The 22,504-nt window shown below is 43.7% G+C and overlaps 1 protein-coding gene across 4 annotated transcripts in view; it reads left to right on the forward strand.

Annotated features, from left to right (window-relative positions):
- Positions 1–22,504, forward strand: part of PGAP6 (post-GPI attachment to proteins 6) — a 960,879-nt gene that overhangs the window by 523,815 nt on the left and 414,560 nt on the right. For all 4 annotated transcript variants that reach the window (XM_069210651.1, XM_069210654.1, XM_069210653.1 and 1 more), the window contains exon 8: positions 16,841–16,964. In XM_069210651.1, coding sequence (XP_069066752.1) covers positions 16,841–16,964 — 124 coding nt within the window. The remainder of the gene's footprint in view (positions 1–16,840; positions 16,965–22,504) is intronic.

The raw sequence follows: 22,504 nt of genomic DNA on the forward strand, positions 1-22,504 counted from the left end.
AGGAAGAACCAAGCTCACCAATCAACTTGTCCTAATAATTATGGCAGGGAGATTATCAAGACCTGATGCTCTCGAGAGAGGTCCCTTAACTTATTTTATCATTATGACATTAAACCTCTGAGAGAATTCATTGTCAACCACATATTCCTCTGGTAACGTTTACCAGATTGTTTATCCATGCTGTGCCACTTTGTACAAGAACAGTTTGTCAAAATAAAGATAGTCAGCCTGGGCCCAACTAGTTCCTCAGGATCAGTTTGTTGCTCAATAGGGTCCACCTCGTGACAGCCCCAATTCTGTTTGCTGTGATAGCGCAGAAGTTAGAGGTGATCAAGAAAGGAAGGCAAGGAGACAACGAGGAAGGAGGCCTATAATGGAAAAAAACATACGAATCCTAGGAACACCTTCATATATATATATATATATATATATATATATATATATACATATATATATATATATATATATATATATATATGTGTGTGTTCGATGGCATGTGTAGCTGCAGATACACATGCTGTGCATATCCCGCCATCTAGTGTTGGCCTCGGAGTGTTACAAGTTGTTTTCTTCGAAGAAGTCTTTTCGAGTCACGAGATCGAGGGACTCCTCCCCTTTCAGCTCCATTGCGCATGGGCGTCGACTCCATCTTAGATCGTTTTCTTTCTGCCATCGGGTTCGGACGTTTTCCTCTTCGCTCCGTGTTTCGGTTCGGAAAGTTAGTTAAATCTCGGAAAATTCGCCGGTATTGTTTGCATTCGGTATCGGGTTAGTTAACGCAGATCGACACCGAATTTTGAAGAGCTCTGGTGGCCTTTCGGGGTTTCGATTCCCCGGCGGGGCCTGGTCAGCCCGACCACGTGCGTCTTCCAAGCTAATGGAACGGACCCCATTCCGCTTCTGCCCCGAATGCCACAACAAGTATCCTTACACAGATCAGCATCTGGTATGTAATTTGTGTTTGTCTCCCGAACACAAAGAGGATACCTGCGAGGCCTGTCGAGCATTTCGGTCGAGGAAAACGCTAAGAGACCGGAGAGCAAGAAGACTCCAAATGGCATCGGCGCCATCAGGACATCAAGTCTTGGAGGAAGAAGAAACCTTCTCCATCGCGGATTCGGACTCGGACGAGGTCGAAACCGAACAAACGCCGGAAACCGTGAGTAAGACGCCCCAGCCCAAGACTCATGGAAAATTCATGAAAGCCCAGGGGACGCCACCGCCAACAGGCCATGGCTTAACATGAAAATTAGGTGACCGGCCATCGGCACCGAAAAAGGGCACACATGTGTCGAAGTCATCCGACTCCGGTCGAGATACCGGCACAGAACAGACTCGACCCCGAGACACCGGGTCAGAGCAATCTCGACATCGAGAGAGCGGCACCGAGATATCGGAAAACCGAAAGGCAAAAAAGTGTCTTCGGATCCGAAAAAGACAGTCGAAAAGGTTTTGATACCGAAACATCCGGCCTCAGAGCCGAAACCAAGTTCCTACACCGAGGAACAGGGCCTGTCCTCACAGATGCAAGGACACAGATTCGGACAGGAGCTAGAGGCAGGGGAGCCAGATTACACTCAAAGAAGGCTCCACATTCAGAAGGAGACAGGAAAAATCAGTACTCTCCCTCCAATCCGAATTAAAAGGAAACTTGCCTTCCAAGAGAAAGACACGCAACCACAAGCAAAGGTGGCAAAACAAATAACTCCGCCACCATCACCACAGCGCTCACCACAACCATCACCGGTAGCCACTCCACCAATGATGCAGTCTCCAACTCATACACGAATAAGTCAAGATGATCCTGACGCATGGGATCTTTTATGCGCCAGTATCAGATAACAGTCCCGACTGTTATCCAGCGAGACCATCACCACCTGAGGACAGCACTGCCTACACACAGGTGGTGTCAAGAGCAGCTGCGTTTCACAATGTCACCCTGCACGCAGAACCAATTGATGATGACTTTTTGTTTAATACTCTGTCGTCCACCCATAGCCAGTACCAGAGTCTCCCTATGTTACCGGGAATGCTGAAACACTCAAAGCAAGTGTTTCAAGAGCCTGTGAAAGGCAGGGCCATCACTCCAAGGGTGGAGAAAAAGTACAAACCTCCACCAACAGACCCTGTGTACATCACGCAGCAATTGACACCGGACTCAGTGGTAGTAGGGGCAGCTCGCAAAAGGGCGAACTCACACACCTCGGGAGATGCACCACCACCCGACAAGGAAAGTCGCAAGTTTGACGCAGTGGGGAAAAGGGTCGCGGCACAAGCAGCCAACCAATGGCGCATTGCAAATTCACAGGCCTTGCTGGCTAGATATGATAGAGCTCATTGGGACGAAATGCAACATTTCATAGAACATCTACCCAAAGAGTTCCAAAAAAGGGCACAACAAGTGGTGGAAGAAGGCCAAAGTATCTCTAACAACCAGATACGGTCGGCAATGGATGCAGCAGACACAGCTGCAAGGACTGTAAATACAGTGTTCACCATACGGAGACACGCATGGCTGCGCACCTCAGGATTCAAGCCGGAAATTCAACAAGCGGTGCTGAATATGCCTTTTAACGGACAGCAGTTGTTTGGGCCGGACACTGCTATCGAGAAACTTAAAAAGGACACAGATACGGCCAAAGCCATGGGTGCACTCTACTCCCCACAGAGTAGAGGCACATTTCGGAAAACACAGTTTAGAGGGGTGTTTCGAGGACAAAACACTGAACCCTCAACCTCACAAACAAGACCCACATACCAGAGCCAGTTTCAGAGGGGAAGTTTTCGTGGACAATACAGGGGTGGACAGTTCCCTAAAACTAGGGGAAAGTTCCAAGGTCCCAAAACCCCTCAAAATAAACAGTGACTTCAGTGTCACAAATCCCCAACACATAACACCAGTGGGGGGGAGACTAACAGATTTTTACAGGAACTGGGAGGAGATAACAACAGACATGTGGGTCCTAGCCGTTATCCAACATGGTTATTGCATAGAATTCCTACAATTCCCTCCAAATGTCCCACCGAAAACACACAACATGTCCAAACAACACATGGATCTATTACAACTAGAGGTCCAAGCGATGTTGCAAAAGGATGCAATAGAACTAGTACCAAATCATCAGAAAGGAACGGGGTTTACTCCCTGTACTTTCTCATACCCAAAAAAGACAAAACTCTAAGACCCATTTTAGATCTCAGAACACTAAACCTTTACATCAAATCAGATCACTTTCACATGGTAACACTTCAGGGCGTAATTCCCTTGCTCAAACAACAAGACTGCATGACAACATTAGACCTCAAGGATGCGTATTTCCATATACCCATACATCCTTCACACAGAAGATACTTAAGATTTGTAATCCAAGGGGTACATTACCAGTTCAAAGTGTTGCCATTCGGAATAACAACAGCGCCAAGAGTCTTTACAAAATGCCTTGCCGTAGTGGCAGCTCATTTCAGAAGACAGCAAATACATGTGTTCCCATATCTAGACGACTGGTTAATCAAAACCAATACGCAAGAACGGTGCTCACAACACACAAAATATGTTATAGAAACCCTTCACAAGTTAGGGTTCTCACTCAACTACCAGAAATCACACCTACAGCAGTGTCAAATACAACAGTATCTGGGAGCAACAATCAACACAAGAAAGAGGATTGCCACTCCAAGTCCACAAAGGGTACAGGCATTCCAAAACGTAATACAGACCATGCACCCAAACCAAAGGTTCCAGGTAAAATTTGTAATGAAACTGCTAGGCATGATGTCCTCATGCATAGCCATTGTCCCAAACGCAAGACTAAACATGCGGCCCTTACAACAGATCCTAGCATCACAATGGTCACAAGCACAGGGTCAACTTCAAGATCTAGTGTTGATAGACCGCCAAACATACATCTCGCTTCAATGGTGGAATACTATAAATTTAAACCAAGGGCGGCCTTTCCAAGACCCAGTGCCTCAAAACATGATCACAACAGATGCCTCCATGGTAGGGTGGGGAGCACACCTCAACCAACACAGCATCCAGGGACAATGGGACACTCAACAGAGACAACTTCAAATCAATCACTTAGAACTGCTAGCAGTATTTCTAGCGTTGAAAGCATTTCAACCACTAATAACCCACAAACACATTCTTGTCAAAACAGACAACATGACAACAATGTATTATCTAAACAAACAAGGAGGGACACACTCGACACAATTGTGTCTCTTAGCTCAAAAGATATGGCATTGGGCGATTCACAACCACATTCGCCTAATAGCGCAGTTCATACCAGGAATCCAAAACCAGTTAGCCGACAATCTCTCTCTGGATCACCAACAGATCCACGAATGGGAAATTCATCCCCAGATACTACTAACTTACTTCCAAAGGTGGGGAACACCGCAAATAGACCTATTTGCCACAAAAGAAAACACAAAATGCCAAAACTTCGCATCCAGGTACCCACAAGCTCAATCTCAAGGCAATGCGTTATGGATGAGTTGGTCAGGGATATTTGCATACACTTTTCCCCCTCTCCCACTCCTTCCGTATATCTAGTAAACAAATTGAGTCAAAACAAACTCAAACTAATATTGATAGCACCAACTTGGGCACGACAACCATGGTACACTACACTACTAGACCTATCAGTAGTACCTCATATCAAACTGCCAAACAGACCAGATCTGTTAACTCAACACAACCAACAGATCAGACACCCGAATCCAGCATCGCTCAATCTAGCAATTTGGCTCCTGAAATCTTAGAATTCGGACATCTAGACCTTACACAAGAATGCATGGAGGTCATAAAACAGGCTAGGAAACCAACCACAAGACATTGCTACGCAAATAAGTGGAAACGATTTGTTTATTACTGCCATAATAATCACATTCAACCTTTACACGCATCTGCGAAAAACATTGTAAGCTATCTACTACACTTACAAAAGTCTAAGTTAGCTTTTTCATCCATTAAAATACATTTAACCACAATTTCAGCGTATTTGCAAATTATGCATTCAACTTCATTATTCAGAATCCCAGTTATAAAAGCATTTATGGAGGGTCTGAAAAGGATTATTCCACCAAGAACACCACCAGTTCCTTTGTGGAACCTCAACATCGTATTAACACGACTCATGGGTCCACCACTTGAACCCATGCATTCATGTGAAATACAGTACTTAACATGGAAAGTAGCGTTTCTAATAGCTATCACATCTCTCAGAAGAGTAAGTGAGATACAACCCTTTACTATACAAGAACCCTTTATACAAATACACAAACATAAAGTAGTTCTACGCACAAATCCTAAATTCTTACCTAAGGTCATATCACCGTTCCACTTAAATAAAACAGTGGAACTCCCAGTGTTCTTTCCAGAACCAGACTCCGTAGCTGAAAGAGCATTACATACATTAGACATCAAAAGGGCACTAATGTACTTCATCGATAGAACCAAACAAATTCGCAAAACAAAGCAATTGTTTGTTGCTTTCCAAAAACCTCATACAGGGAATCCAATATCCAAACAAGGCATTGCCAGGTGGATAGTTAAATGTATTCAAACCTGTTATATATAAGCAAAAAGACAACTGCCTATTACACCAAAGGCACACTCCACTAGAAAGAAAGGTGCCACCATGGCCTTTCTAGGGAACATACCAATGACTGAAATATGTAAGGCAGCCACATGGTCTACGCCTCATACATTTACCAAGCATTACTGCGTGGATGTGTTAACAACACAGCAAGCCACAGTAGGACAAGCAGTATTAAGAACATTATTTCAAACAACTTCAACTCCTACAGGCTAAACCACCGCTTTTGGGGAGATAACTGCTTATTAGTCTATGCACAGCATGTGTATCGGCAGCTACACATGCCATCGAACGGAAAATGTCACTTACCCAGTGTACATCTGTTCGTGGCATGAGACGCTGCAGATTCACATGCGCCCTCCCACCTCCCCGGGAGCCTGTAGCCGTTCTAAGTTGCCAAGAAAATTAAACTTGTACATTTGTAAATTTGTTATATCACTTTTAATCACATTTTATACATACATACTTACTCCATTGCATGGGTACTATTACTATATACACGACTCCTACCTCACACTCTGTGGGGAAAACAATCTAAGATGGAGTCGACGCCCATGCGCAATGGAGCCGAAAGGGGAGGAGTCCCTCGATCTCGTGACTCGAAAAGACTTCTTCGAAGAAAAACAACTTGTAACACTCCAAGCCCAACACTAGATGGCGGGATGTGCACAGCATGTGAATCTGCAGCGCCTCATGCCACGAACAGATGTACCCTGGGTAAGTGACATTTTCCATATAGTTCATTTACAACAACGTTCCTTTGCCTGTTTTTACCTGTAAAAGAAAATATCATCCTTGAACCAGTGAGTCATCAAGTGAAACATTTGTTGTCCTTTAATGCTCCAAAGAACACTTTGCTGTGTGCGCTGAAATAGGACCAGAGTATGATGTAATGTTTGCCTAATAAGTGGTACACATATAACATACAATGAATACTTTGTGTCAGACAGTACCCACCAAGAATACTGAAAAGCCTAGTTTCAGAGGGGAGAATCAACACTCTGGAAACCCCTGGTAAATGGCAAAAGAAATGAGCCACAAATACATATTTCCGATTGCTCACTGGGCTTATTCTTATGATAAAGCTATAAATCCATAAGCATGTTTTACTGCAAACTGCTGCTTTGTTTAACATCTTGATGCACAGAGGATTTTGACACTGAAATGTCTGCATCGAGCATTTGATCCACATGAAGGTCTTTTGGCAATAAAAAGTGAAAATAAATCCAACGTTGTAGGCAGCCTCTGTTATTTGCACAGCGTACTGGTAATAATCATACTCTCAACATAGCCCCAGATATTCTCCTGCGATGAGGGAAACAGCCTGCACTGTTGTTAGCACATCACACGGAATAAAAATGAAAATGAACAAAGTCACGGTTCTTCACAGAAATGACGGAGGTTGCATTCCTGAGAGCAGCAACCTTTAATCAGTACTTATCGAATGAAGCACTAAGTCAAGCACAGTAGCGCCACAGATAAAGCACAACAAAGTCTTGCACTTGATAAGGAATACACGCCACCTTAACCCCTGCAGAAACAAAATGTATTTATAATAAAACTGAGACAGACGTAGTGCTACCCAATCCAGTAACCAAAACGGGCACAACTTGTGGGGACTTTTGGTGTTTGAACACTATTACCACACCGCCATGAATTCTGTGTCAGGACCGGAGGCTTCGGGTAATGCATCTCCTTCTTTACTGTTTATTAACAATAAATCAACAGCAGCCAATCAAAAATACTTTTTCAATAAACCACGTTTCCCACAAAACATAGCATGACATCATATCACACGCACCAATGTTCATGTCTCTGGTCGTATAAATTGTAGTGTTGCCATGTTGACCTCCTCTTTCTTTGCTGCTCCGCGCTAAGATAAGTACTTCTTTCCTTCTTTTACTAACACGATTTGTTCATTTTCAGTAGTTTACCAGGATCCTGTGAGCATGCCTTTAGGCTCGCCACCGCTATTTCAGCACCTGAAGGGAGTCCTCACAAGGCAGGAAGCGGAGCGCTTGAACGTGCAAGGACATTTGTCTTCTTTCTAGCTCGCCGCTTGTGTGTTACTGGCGCTGAGGGAAAACCCTGGTAATACTGAGTTCAGTGAGCCACGCTGCCTCGCAAGAGAGCCCCTGCACCTCCATTGTAATAAAGTCTTTCGGAGTGCCTCGCTAGACGCTTCTCCTACGCCTGTGTAGGGCAAGTGGCCAAACAATCTATAGGCTTCTCCGTCTCACATTACTGTTGCCTCATTGCGGCCTTGAGATCAATATATTTGGGGTTGCCGTCCGGACTTAGTTCCCCCCCATTTCAACCGATGTTCGCTTCCTAAGTTGCAAACAGAGTCTCTCAGACCCTCATGATGGGGCCTTGTACACTCCCCCAGCTCCTGGAACTGCCCCGGACTCCGACACTGATGTGTCCACACATTTTCCCTTGGGTCAGACACGCCCGTCTATTGTGGGAGACCAAGTCCAGCTTCATCCTTCGGCAGGTTTTGACAGGAAAGTTCATGCCAAACCCCAATTAAGCTGCTCTGCGACTGATGTCCCCACTACAATAGAATGAAACCCTCATTCCACCCTCCTTTTAAAGCACCCCCTCTGGTAGATACTTGAGATGGTGGTCCTCGCTCAAACACGGCTAACCAGGGGATTCTGACTCCCTTCCAAAATTGACTCAAGGTGCTGTGGGTCTTCTGGGCAACAAACAGTCAGCCCTATCCATAGTACACCATCTTGCAGAATCAATCCGCAATGACCACAAAATAGCGAAGTTTGATACCACAGATCCAGGCCCTATGGCCACCAACAAACTGCCCGGTGACACAAATACTTATGATGGAGCCTCCCTTTTGCACATTCGTACGGCCTATGCTGGGTCCAGGATGCCTGGGACCTCCTAAAACTTGCCACAATGTGACAAGACCTCCACAAATTCAGGAGAGGTCCCTTATGACCCCAAGCCACTAACAAATACCAGAATAGGTTACAAAGGTAAATTGTAATCCATAGTCCCAGTTATTTTAGGGAAAAAGACTCTGGATTTCTTTTTTTTCCATCTTATTAATTCCTTGATTAACACTCAGTGAGACTGAGTAGCTGTTACTGCATACCTGGGGTGCTCTCAGACAGAATAGTTTTCCCCTATGGAAACGCCTCTCATTAAATGGATGGAAAGTATACCTCGACTGATAGGGATGCTTACTTTACTGTTAAGGCTCTGTTCCATCAACCAGTATGGACCTTAATGCTCTGGATTAGAGGTACGTGTTACCATGTGTGCAACTACGACTTTGATTCAGTAGTTTTTATATATTTTCCGTTTGATGCAAGTCACTAATGGCTCATCACCAATACAAGTGTTTGTACTCTGGGTTAGAGGTATACGTTCCCATGCATCAGACTGTGAGTTTGAGTCTGTATTTTTTAGTTTTTTTTATATTTTCCATTGGATGTAAGTCGCTAATGGATCATCCCTTAAGTGTTCTATTTTGGCTTCCCTTTTCCTGGTTTTGTATCCGGATAATGAATGTTGTGTCTTAACGGTCCGAAATTGACCTAAACAGGACCCAATCTTAAGAGAATCTATTCCTATGTTTCTCATGACGTGGTTTCTTGAATTTAAGGTGGACTCTGTGTCAGCCCAGTTTTTCTTCATTCTACATGAGCTACTCGCGGACCAGTTGGTCTTTTAGTTCCTCCAAGCCATCTTCCCGACTCTCTTTCTACTTTATAAGATGCTTCAACGATTATGGTTTGTTCCTTCAGAGGTGAGTAATTTACTCCGTATCGACCAATCAACTCTCAGGGACTACGCTAGAACTTTTCTGGTGTATTTGTTCCCTGCAGGACTATCAAGTAATAAAGTGTTCTTTTTTCCATTTCCTTCAGAATCCTTTTTCCAATGTGCGTAAGTGAGAGGCTGAATACGGATCGATTTCCCCCAGAGGTCGGTGAGCCTCTTATGCTTTCACGCTGAATTACGCAGAGATGTTAGTCTCGGGTATAATGACACCTTGGTCCCTACCTCTGTATGGCATTTTTGGCGGAGGGTGGCCATTACCTTACCTGTCCGTTTCTGGCCCAATTGGACAATGAAAGTACCTAACTTAATAGTCCATGCAGATTATTCTAGCTTTGGGGTTGCTCGCTTTTTCCTTAGGAACTTACTCTACAGGAGTCCCTCTTTTCATAGTTTTTCAAATATCTTGTGGTATCTAGGTCAGTGCTAATTCAAATATTTTAACAGGAGCCTGTAATCTCAGGTGGGGGTTACTCTCTGAGAGATGGGACCCATAGGTCATTGTCCTCGAAAGCCTTTCTTCAATTTCGGAACGTCTTCTTGCACCTGCTTTTGTTCCAGTCTGGCGTTACTTATTGTTCTATACTATCTATTTGTTAACACAGAAATGTTATTCTTTCTCCAATAAGTTATCTCTCAATCCCTGATGCTTCTGAGAAACCCCACAATGGCCAGATGTCCCTTACCTTCCAGACCTCCCTTTTCGGGGCTAGCAAGCCCGTATCACCTATCCTTGCAAGTCTGTTTCCACCTCATAGTCTATCACATTCCATAAACACCAATTCATTTATGTGTCTTTTATCTCTCCAGAACATAATCAGACTCTGTCCTTGTAGGAGGCTGACCTGGTTTGTAGTGGGCACCTTGGGTACTTACACCTTATATCAGGTCTAGTTATCCCTTATTAGTGAAATGTAGTAGTAATCTAGCAGCTTAGGCTGATAGAGGTAGCTGTAGCAGAACAGCTTAGGCTGAACTAGGAGGCATGCAAAGCTCCTGCAATACCACTATAGTTACATAGTACTTATACACAAGTAAAGACAGTACTCCGTGTTAACAAAAATAAGGGTGATACAAGGCCAAAAATATCTTAGAGGCAATACCCCTTCTATAGATAAGTATTATACACAATATATACACTAGACACTAAAATAAGGTAAGTAATTAGACGTAGCATAGTGCAAACAATAGGAAATTCTATAGAATGCAATAGGAGAAGATGGGTCTAGGGGCAACACAAACCATATACTAAGAAAGTGGAATGCGAATCACAAATTCCACCCTAGACAAGTGTAGTGTGTAGAGAATCGCTGGGCGAGTAAGAAAACCACAAAGGTGAGTAAAATACCCCACCTCAGAGCCCAGGAAAGTAGGAGTTAAGTATTGCAAGTTTCCTTAGGACACACTCCAATTCGTGATTGGAGATATAGCAAGAACCAAACAAGACTGCAAGCAACAAATGGTGGATTCCTGGACCTGAAGACCTGCAAAGAAAGGAGACCAAGTCCATAAGTCGGAGAAGGTTCCAGGAAGGACAGGGAGTCCCTGCCAACCTAGAAGAGGGTGCAAAAGAAGAGTCCCCGGTTGGATGAAGACTGCAGAAATGCACCAAGAGAAGATGGCTGCGGGTTCCTGCGTGATGCAATGGATGCACCACGTGGAGCTGTTGGGTGCAGGTGAGTTTCAGCGCTGGATTCGTCCAACAAGCCTTGGTTCAAGCAGTGTTGCAAATTGCGTCAAAGTGGCTGCCTGGACCCAGGAGGGACCTGGGGGCCTCAACTCGGACTGAGGAGGCAGAGGGGGCTCCCAACACTGGAGGGAACCCACAGATGACCAGGCAGCACCCACGGAGGTCCCAGGACACGGGGACAAAGAAGGTGCAAATTGCGGTTGTTGCAGCACTGCAAAAGAAGGTCCCACGCCGCCGGAGAATAACTCTGCGAGTTGAGCGTCACAGGATAGAGTGCTGGGGATCTGGGCCAGGCTATACACAAAGGATTCATTCAAATAGTGCACAGAGGCCTCAGGAGGTGAAGATGACGCGATGCAGAGGGGTGCTGTCGCAAACGGGGAAGGCAAGCTCTTACCTCCTCCAAATTTGGACAGCAGGACCTTGGGACAGTCTGTGTCGAAGGGGTCCACCACCTGTGTTCCAAGGAGCATGCTCCTCTCCAGGAGAGGAGTCCAAGAGAACTGGTCGTCGACTTCGAAGGTGCCTGCAGGAGCAGAGAAGTGACTCCGTCACTACACAGGAGATTTCTTCTGTCCTTCTGGTGCAGGGTGAAGACAGGGAGTCCCCAGAGCGTGCACACAGTGGAAACTGTTGCAGTTGCTGGCTGGAGCTGAAGTTGCAGAGGGAATTGTTGCTGTTACAGCGGTTCCTGGAACAGCCTGCGGTCGAGGTCAGAGGATGAAGTAGTAGTTGCAGAGGATTCCTGATGGAAACTTGAAAGCAGAATCTGAAGAGAAATCCACAGGAGAGACCCTAAATAACCACGAGAGGAAGATTGGCTACCTTATCGGCTAGGGACCTATGAGGAGGGGTCTCTGATGTCACCTGCTGGCACTGGCCACTCAGAGGCCTCCAGAGTGTCCCCACACCTTGGAAAACAAGATGGCTGAGGTCTGGGACACACTGGAGGCGCTCTGGGCACCACCCCTGGGGTGGTGATGGGCAGGGGAGTGGTCACTCCCCTTTCATTTGTCCAGTTGCGCACAAGAGCAGGGACTGGGGGTACCCGAAACGGTGAAGACTGGCTTATGCAAGAAGGGCCCCATGTGTGCCCATCAAAGCATTTCCAGAGGCTGGGGGAGGCTACCCCTCCCCAACCTGTAACACCGATTTCCAAAGGGAGATGTCGTACTACCCTCCTCCCAAAGGAAATGCTTTGTTCTGCCTTCCTGGGACTGAGCTGCTCAGACCTCAGGAGGGCAGAACCCTGTCTGTGAGGTGGCAGCAGCTGCAGCTGCTGTGCAAGCCTCAGAGAGCTGGTTTGGCAGTACTGGGGGTCCTTGGTGGATCCCCCAGGATGCATGCAATTGGCTCCCCAATTTCAGATTTGGAATGGGGGGGACAATTCTATGATCTTAGGCACCTTACATGGCCATATTCGAGGTTACCATTGTGAAGCTACATATAGGTATTGACCTATATGTAGTGCACGTGTGTAATGGGGTCCCTGCACTCACAAAGTCCGGGGAAATGGCGCTGGACTGCGTAGGGGCACCTTTGCTAGTGCAAGGGTGCCCTCACACTTAGTAACTTAGTGCAGTGAAATAATGTGTGCACTATTTCAAGCAGGCTGCAATGGCAGGCCTGTGAAAGGGTTTGTCTGAGTTCCTTATGGGTGGCAAAAGAAATGCTGCAGCCCATAAGGATCTCCTGGAACCCCAATGCCCTGGGTACCTAGGTACCATATACTAGGGACTTATAAGGGGGGTCCAGTGTGCCAATTGAAATTGGTAAATGAATTCACTAGCCTATAGTGACAAATTTAAAAGCTGGGAGAGCATAAGCACTGAGGTTCTGGTTAGCAGATCCTCAGGGACACAGTTAAGCACTACTGACAACACACACATTAGGCCACAAACTATGAGCACTGGGGTCCTGTCCAGCAAGATCCCAGTGAGATAGGTAAAAACATACTGACATACAGATAAAAATGGGGGTAACATGCCAAGAAAGATGGTACTTACCTACAGTCTTTCACGGGATGCCTCTCTGAAAGTGGTGTTGAACCGAAAGGGCACAATAGTTTTAAGACGTCTCAGATTCAGTTTTCCCTTGTTCGCCCATTACCAAGCAAATCAACATTCCAATGGAATCCTTACCTTTCGGAGATCACGTTTCATTTGATACTATCCACATATAATTTCTTAAACTCAGGGAAATCCAGCAGATTATTCTTTCTTCTGACCAATGAGATGTATGGAGTATTCCCACAGTAGATTCCCCCTCTTCCGATAGGGCCTGCCATCTGAGAAAGTAATTCTAGCTGCAGGTTACATACAGAGATGGAACACAACTTTATTTTATTCTAAGAACAGGTTTCTAGATATGTTGACTATTCTCTTATAATTTTGTTTTCTACAAACCAAGGTTAAGGGCCTAACCTTAGGCACCTCAGGCAGAGTACTTATCCTGGATGTGTGTCCCATCATCATTGGTATGTGGTTGGGGATTTTTTCTCTAAATAAACTGATTCCTTTGGGTTGGTGTGCAACCCCGTTTTGGCGTTTAGTGCTAAGTGAAGAGAGGCGCGGTCTCAGTTCTAGACTTTCTCATTAATCTTTTAAGGGTTTTCCTCCTTAGGATCTTATATATAATACCTTCTTTTACAGCACCGAAGTTTCCATAACAAGCTGAAGAGTGTTTCCCTGTAGCAAGTGTGGATACCTCATGAATGAGAGCTTATTCAATCCAAATTATAAGTGTCTAGTCCCTATAATATGAGTTCTGATATCCATGATATTCTTAAGAGATTTCGCCCATCAAAAGCGAGCTGATCTACTGATTCAGTTTTTATTCCCTGTTCCTACAACTGGGCTGGTTAAGGCCTCTATTAGGTTACATCAGCTTTGAACAAGCATAATCCGAAGCCTCCGGTCCTGACATAGAATAAAAAAATGTCTAGCAAATGCGTCAAGAATTTTAAATTCTTTTAAGGACTCAGAGGCAAGGATTATCCCACCCACACTTAAATTATGTTAGATTGTTACACTGCAATGTAAATTTGATTATGCTACCCACCCTCATGTAATAAGGTATTCTTTTGTTGTGTTCTTTAATTACAGAACTTGCATATTATGTAATTTCATATTTCTATGTGACATTTTGCTCTCCAGATTCTGATAGAATGCCTTAATAGACGTAAGGAGTGGAGCTTTGATATTCCTATTCTTCAGATTCCTGTTGGTCTTGTGGCTGTCTTACCTTTCAAGTTTTGTCCTCAACATTTCGTTTGTGACGGAAGTGCTCCTTCCATATCTTCTGGAGGAAGATTTTCGGAAGTTCATTCAGCTGTTGAGGCAAAGAAAGAGGTGGTCAACATGGTGACAGTGCAATTTATATAACCAGAGACATGAGGATTGGTGTATGTGATATGATGTCATGCTATGTTTTATGGGAAATGTGGTTTATTGAAAAACTCTTTTTGATTGGCTGCTGTCGTTTTCTTGTTAATAAACAGCTGGGAACGAGAAGCATAATCCTCACCTCAAAGGCCTTTATAAAATGTAAAATTCTTGACCGTTACCTGAAAACATTTTTATTTCTCCTGGAATAATCAGCCCCCTGATGAGAGCGGAAGTAACTTTTATAGTCCTTCCTGTTCCAACTGTACAACAGTAATTAGTATGAACTACACACTTGCTTTCCCTCGTGGGGTGTGTAGTTGTTATTCCATATATTGTTTTTCATAAGGTATGAAACGCATTAAAACATTACGTAATTAGCGATGATCCTCAACTCTGAACCCACCACCCCTCTAAATGTTTAAAGAGGTTCATGTACATTTCTAAGAGATCATTATCTTCATGACTGTCACCTGCGTATGATGCTGCTTGATTCCGGATAGCGTTCACTGTGGCGGATTGAAGGGCCCTTTTTCTAAGTGTAACAGATAGTGATTTAGAATGTGGTGGAAGAAAGTAGATCATTAGTACTAAGAATATCTGCCTAGAAGTACAGAAAACGACTAACATTGAGAATATTTTCCCTCCTAATTGTTGTAACAAATGGGCAGAAGCAAAGCAGACTCTAGACCAACACTACTTGCTTCATTAACAGAGTGGTTGAACTTTGTTCAAACAGTGATTCTTCTAGTTTCTTTTTGGGTAGTTTAAGCATAACTGTAGGCAAAGAATAGCCAAGAGGAAATAATATAGTGAACTGGATAAAGTGGTCTTTCACACCCCTATTTTAAAAGATAATATTAGGTAGCTAGTTTGCACAAAATGCATTTATCTTGTGGCTCTTTACAGGGGTGCAGTTATCAGATTTTTATTTTGCCAGATATTATACATCATTCTCACCCAAGGGGATATTTAATCAAGTGAGTACCTCAGAAAAATTCAAAAGTATTCAGAATTTACCTCTGGTTTGGATTGACATCCAAACATTCTCTATATTTTATCAGTATATGCAGTAAATAACAGTTTGAGGTCATTAAAATCTCCATTATTACCAACATCGGTGAATTCAAAGATTCAGTAAGTATTTTTTTTATTATTATTAAGATTTATCGGCTGAATATAGTGAGCTTTTGCATATGGAAAACTAAATAAATCCAATACAATGTAATTCGTTGAAGCACAATTTTATTAGTAATAATGTTCAGGAAAAGTTATTCTTGCTCTCACGTAAGATTTTAGATGCAGTTTATTCATACAAATACTGTATAGACATTCCTGCACAATTTTATAAGAATCTCTAAATGGGGAATTTGGATGGGATAATCAAGCTTGACTACCCACTGGGACTCGCAGGGTTTAGATTTGTGTGACATCTCCCTCATTCCGTTCATTGACTGTATAATTCCCAGTAACGAAGCATGAGGGAGGATCAGGGATGCACAAACTGCTCATGCAGACCCAAATCAGTTTGTAGATGTAACTTTCGTCTTGTGCTTCGAACGTGCTAGTTGGGGGGTGGGGGCTTCTGCTGGCTTTTCTACTATAATTGTTCCTTTTTTAATCTATTTTGATAGGAGAAGGATATGATATGTTGATTGTTTTCAAGCTTCCAGCTAATTAAAACCACGTGTGGCTAATGATGCATAGAAGCGCAAAAAGCCATTACTTCTAGAGTACACTATCTCACCTTAACTCATTCATGACTACACCGTTGCCGCCTTTGCAATCACTGTATCACAGATGTTTCCTGCTTTGATCTCTACCTTTTTATTTGTTCGTTTTTCCCCTTTTTTCCTCCTTCTAAGTGAATGCTGTCAGTAAAAAACGGCGCCCAGTTCTTTTTTCATGATTACTTTGCTGAAATTTAAGAATTAAATCCAAAACGTAGTTTTATTTTGTATCAGTGCATCTTCAAGATTAGATTGAATACTTCTGTAGCTGTACGAAGGCTTTAAAAAATAGAAATGGGCTAGAATTAATCAAAACATTTATAAGAGAAAGCCGTTGCTAAGTTAGTGGAATAGGTCAAACTGTGTAGTTGAGTGGAAGGCAGTGACCTAGAGGGAAATTAAATATAAGTGTAAAGATAAAGGACGGAATTAAAGAGCACCAACTGTCCTTTAAAGTATGGATGTAATTTGTGCCAAAATACAAATGTAGAGAATATGCGGTGAGGCTGGGAGGGTGTCCATTTTGTCTCATCTCTGAAGAGTACTCCTTCATTTTTCCAACTGACTCCATTGATGGTTTGTTGTCTGCATTCATGACTACCACTCACATTTCCTTTATGTCTCAAGCTTTTTTTCAGGGCTACCCTTTCAAACTGAATACTAGCTTCACTGAGTCAATCCATGGCCTTCCCTTCCCAGAGACTGGCATATGGTACTTAACTATACAAGTCTTCTGCCCCAAGAACCGAAGGTTAGTCTTTTGTGGCTGCTGATCTTTATTCATAACACTGATTCTGTTACTCGGGTTGCTAAATGTAAACATAATTGTCTTTATATGGTTTTCTCTTTGGCACAGTACTCAATCATGCTTTATTCTCAAAACTATCTCAGAAACTTCCTCGCCGTCCTGCAACTTCCCCACTAAAGTAGTCCTTGCCATGCAGAAGAGAAAGTACGTCAGTGTAAACTGTCAATAATGTCCTTGTTTTAGAAGACAAATATAACCAAAGTAGTTGCCCCCATCTGTGTACACAGCCCTATTTGGTAGTCTACTAATTGTCAGAAATATCTCAAATAGTTTGCTGCAAGTGAAAACCATAATTCAGATGTAACAGAATTCTCTGAATTCACAGTCTGACAGGACACGTCTTAGATCCATTAATGGCCCATAGAATGCTGTACCTGGACGCCTCTGTGAACTTTAATCAGGGATATGTGCTTGCAGTTAGCAGGGTTTACTTTCTGTTTCATAGACAAGCATAAATGTATTTAGCACTTCACAGAAATTAACACTCATGTACTTTCTATTTAGCCTTTATTATGTTTCCGGGTACCAACAGACGAACGTTACATATAGAAACATTAACAAAAAAGGATAGAATTGAGATATCCACACACAAAAACATTGCTTTATATGGGTAGTCTGAAACTAGTACCCCTTCAATATTTGACTTAAAACATCCCTAGTGCAGGCCTTTCACCAACCAGAAGATACCACCTCTAATATTTTATACAGGGGCATACCTTTATTGGAACCGTTTGAGGTAAGACAGTCTCCAAAAAAATGCATTCTAGGCATAGTAGTTGCGTCATGGTTCCTGAGTCGGGTCTTCTATAGCTGTGTTGGATGTTCATCTTGGTTCAAAAATACAAGCCAAAACAGTGACCTTTGCTGTAAAACCAGAGAGAGAAATATGCATCTGGTGGCTAAATTTCAAAATGTGAACCCAGATAACCTGGAATCACTAACCGCTTCCACACTTGTCCAAATTGTGTGATCCTAGGCAAACATTTTCTTTCAGAACCTCCTTTTACTGTATTATCAATATGAGAGCACTTTTAAATACTTGAGTTCAGGATGTGGGCTGTACAAGCAACTCTTATGACTGATTTAATAGATTTTAATATAGCTCCATCTACGAATAACAATCGAAGCCAGTTTAGGGTTTACATGACTACTTTAGGGTTTACATGTAGGCTCTGAGGGCTTTTCATAAACTGCATTTTCTAGTGCATGTATAATACTACAATAGCTGTACAAACATACTGCAAAATGTTATTCACACACTGCACTTATAAGCAACTAATTTGTTTTGCAGTACTTTAGAAGTGTAGTTTATAAAATACATTTTGTAGTATGTTTGCACCTCTGTAGTACTACAGAAAGGACTATGTGTAGTACTATTGTAGAACTACAAAACATACTACAAAGTGCAGTTTGTGAATAGCCCCAGGCTCTTAAATGTGGTGGAGACATGTAAGCTACACCTTTGGAGAAAATTTACACTCTGATTTTGTGAATAGTGGAACAAATAGTAAACTTACTCAAAAGTATAAGTTACCTTTGTGACTAGGCCCATATAGTGACTGGTTTACAAAACAAATAGTAAATCTGCACCCGCAGAAGTAATCCTTGTATAGGTGCAGATATACTGCTTTTTGGAATTCACAATTGTTGGCAATAGTAAATCAGTCTCAGGTTTCCAGGCATAATACTGCCAATCAAACACCCAAAATGTGATGGAATGAATACTTGCAAATAGTCTAACCAGTGGCAATCGCTGGAGGTAGCAATCCAACCCATCGCTTTTTTCCCACTGTTCCACTTCAGAAGGAGTTCTATTAAATACAAATCAGTACTCACCCTGCTACCCATGAAAACAGTCCATTAAGTATCTTGGTCATTTCACTCCTTCACCCAACAGTCCACTCTATTTTTTAATTGAGAAATTTGAGCTCCTTACCCCTCAAACCTCACTGACTAAGCTATGCCCAATTTTATATTTTTTATGCCCCAAACAACTATATACTGTCCTCTTCGAATATCAACCTTATCAAGCTTCTGATATTATTCACCTTAGGGTGGGTATGTGTTGTATGGGCATATCTACATTTTCCAGCCAGAAGTTATCCTCTAACTTCTTAGCCCTTTTGTGTCTCTGGTCTTATGATAATATAGCAATAAATAGTTTAGTTTAGGATCTTAGCCATTATTGTTGCTTCCTTTCTCATTTTGGTTTTGGTGTGTAGCGAGTTACTCAGTGAATATGCTTTCACTATTCTGCTAATGTTTATCGCTGTGTTTATTTTAAAAGTATTTATGACTGATTGTGCCAGTTCCAAACTGTTGGACTTGGCCCTCTCTGCAGGGTCATCCCCATACTTTTTGCCTTCATTGCCTTGTTTTTGGAAATCTTTTTTGTTGGCCTTTAGGATTTTGTTGTTACAACTCCATCATTCCACCTCTGGGGGGGGGGGGGTGGGGTGCTGTACCCAGACCATCTACAGTGTGGGAATCATCGTTAAAACTCATCCGGAGTCCCTTTCCGACTCCTGCTTGCTTCCCATTTCGATATTGTTTGCTACTGGACACCTATGTTTGTTTCCATGGACTTCAAGACCCATAATGCACTGTCTAAAAGTCAGTAAGACCTGGAATATGTTGTCTATTGCTTCCTAAGGGAATAGTCCTGCTGGACCTCTGTACTGGATTCTCTCCTCCATGACTTGGGAGAGACTGGAATCACACACACCTGTGATCAGTCTTGTGCAGCCCAGCCACGTCACTCTGCCCTGGGCTTGTGCTGCCTGAAACTGTCCATAAGCTGTCATTTACTGAAGTTCCCTATTTGTGCATTGAAGTTTGTTCCTTTGTGTACTGGACCTCCTGTTGGTTTGTTTTCCAGTCCTGTTCCTGCTTGCTTCAGGCCTGTTGGCTGCGGCCTTTTTCTGTGCATCCTACTAAGGATTTTTACAGGCCCTGTTTGCTCTGCCTGTTCCAGTGCAGCCTGCTACAGAGATTTCCTCAGCCCCACTTGCTCTTGATTTTTTTTCCGTCTGGCTTTTGGTACTCTTGGTGCAGCCCTTGGGCTGCTCCCTTTCCTATTATTCCTAGTTTGTTCCTTCTGTTCCTGCTGTTATTTTCCAAATTTCATTCCTTTTGCTTCTACCTTAGCTTCTGTAATTTCTTCTTTGTGTCTTAGATTTTGTCTCAGGTTTATGTTCCCTTTCTCTGTGATTGTTATGCAGTCTCTAGTTCTCCTGAAGTTCAAGTCTCTTGCTCATTACAGTTCCTAGAATCCTTGTTTATGACTTACCAGTTCACAATTTTTTCCTTGCTTTGATTCTCTTGAAGTTCAAGTCTCGTGCTTGTTACAGTATCCTAGAATACTCGTATAGCTTGCTTGTTCTCCAGTTTGGTTTTCCTTGCCTAACCTGCACCTTAAATATTAGCTACAATTCTTAGGGCCTGATTCTAAGCTTGGCGGGCGGCGGTAGCCGCCCGCCAAGCGGGAACCGCCAGAAGACCGTACCGCGGTCAAAAGACCGCGGCGGTCATTCTGGGTTTCCCACTGGGCTGGCGGGCAACCGCCAAAAGTCCGCCCGCCAGCCCAGTGGGAAACACCCTTCCCACGAGGAAGCCGGCTCCGAATGGAGCCGGCGGAGTGTGAAGGTGCGACGGGTGCAGTTGCACCCGTCGCGAATTTCAGTGTCTGCAAAGCAGACACTGAAATTCTTTGTGGGGCCCTCTTACGGGGGCCCCTGCAGTGCCCATGCCACTGGCATGGGCACTGCAGTGGCCCCCAGGGGCCCCACGACACCCCATACCGCCATCCTGTTCCTGGCAGGCGACCCGCCAGGAACAGGATGGCGGTATGGGGTGTCAGAATCCCCATGGCGGCGCAGCAAGCTGCGCCGCCATGGCGGTTTCCCATGGGCAGCGGAAAGTCGGCGGTACACCGCCGGCTTTCCGCTTCTGGCCGCGGCTGTACCGCCGCGGTCAGAATGCCCGGCGGAGCACCACCAGCCTGTTGGCGGTGCTACCGCCGACCCCGGCCCTGGCGGTATTTACCGCCAGGGTCAGAATGACCCCCTTAGTCTCCTTTCTAGCTCTTGCTCTATATTTTCCTCTTGGGCTATTATGTCTGGTAAGGGTACTATTAGTCCTCACCTGTGGATAATTGTTTACCTTTGTACAGGAGTTGGCTCCTGGTTTCCAGGAGCAATTCCTGCCCCATCCTTCTTCTTGTGCTGTATGTAGTCTTAAGTGCATTATCTGTGGCAGTGTGCCATTGCTGTTTTCCTTGAATTGCCACTGTGTCTCGAGCTGGACCCACAAGGGCTTGTCTTGTACATGTAAGTACAATCCTGTTTGTGCCCTAAGGGTTCAGAGACCGAATTGCTTCTGCTGTCTTCCTTCTATGGGGCTTGCGGGGTGATTATCTGTAAGGTAATCTGCACAGAGGCATTGACATTCCCAGCTATTGTGGAAAGGTCTGAGCCATACCTATGTACAACCCTAGTGGTAACCAGTGTGTTGTCCATTATTGGTTTGTTCTCTGTTTGTTCACGCTAAGGTTGCTTTGCCTTCACTATCCTGTTCCTGTGCTCAACCTATAGCCGTTCTTTCCTGGTGTATGCCTTTCTTTGCTCCTCTGCTTCGGTGCACTACATCCATAGGGAGATATTTTGTAACCTTGAGGGTTGCTCCTCCCGGAGTCCTGGCATTTGTGTACTTTACACTGCTATCCAGTGCTAAAGTGCTTGTGCTCTGTGCTCTAAACAAGGTGGAATTGGCTTACACGAAGTTGGCAGTTTTTATTTCATTATAAGTCCCAAGTAAGGTGGTACTACATTTTCCCAGGGCCTGCATATTAAATGCTACTAGTGGGTCTGCAGCATTGATTGCGCCACCCATTTAAGTAGCCATTTAAACACATGTTAGGTCTGCCATTGCAGCCTGCATGTGCAGTTTTAAACTGCAATTTTGTCCTGGCAGAATAAACCTTTTGCCAGGACCAAATCTTCCTTTTTAATACACATGTCGCTCTTAGGGTAGGACCTGAGCAGCCCAGACTGCATGGTGCAGTGTATTTAAAGAGTAGGAAATATACTTTTCAGCTTTACATGTCCTGGTAGTGAAAAACTCTTCAATTCGTTTTTCAGTACTGCAAGGCCTCTCTCTCCCATACGTTAACATTAGAGTTATCTTACTACCTTTAATAAGCTGTCACTTTCAATTGGGAGCAGGTCAAGTATAGTGTCTAAAGAATTGTAATTAAAAGCCCTCTTCAATGGTGAAGTGTGATTTTTAGTTCCAATTCTGTAAATGTCATTTTTAGAAAGTTGGTATTTTCTTGTTCTAACCATTTGGTCAGTTGGTCTCTGTGTATTACTCCCAGACAGGGAGACAAATACAAAATTGGTCCTAGGAGGATGGGCCCCTCTGAGTTAACAAGGGGCTGTCACCTACCACACTTGCACTTCAGAAAGGCTGTGCCCAAGCACTTT

Source organism: Pleurodeles waltl, chromosome 10, assembly GCF_031143425.1.
Source record: "Pleurodeles waltl isolate 20211129_DDA chromosome 10, aPleWal1.hap1.20221129, whole genome shotgun sequence".
Taxonomy (NCBI): Eukaryota; Metazoa; Chordata; class Amphibia; order Caudata; family Salamandridae; genus Pleurodeles; species Pleurodeles waltl.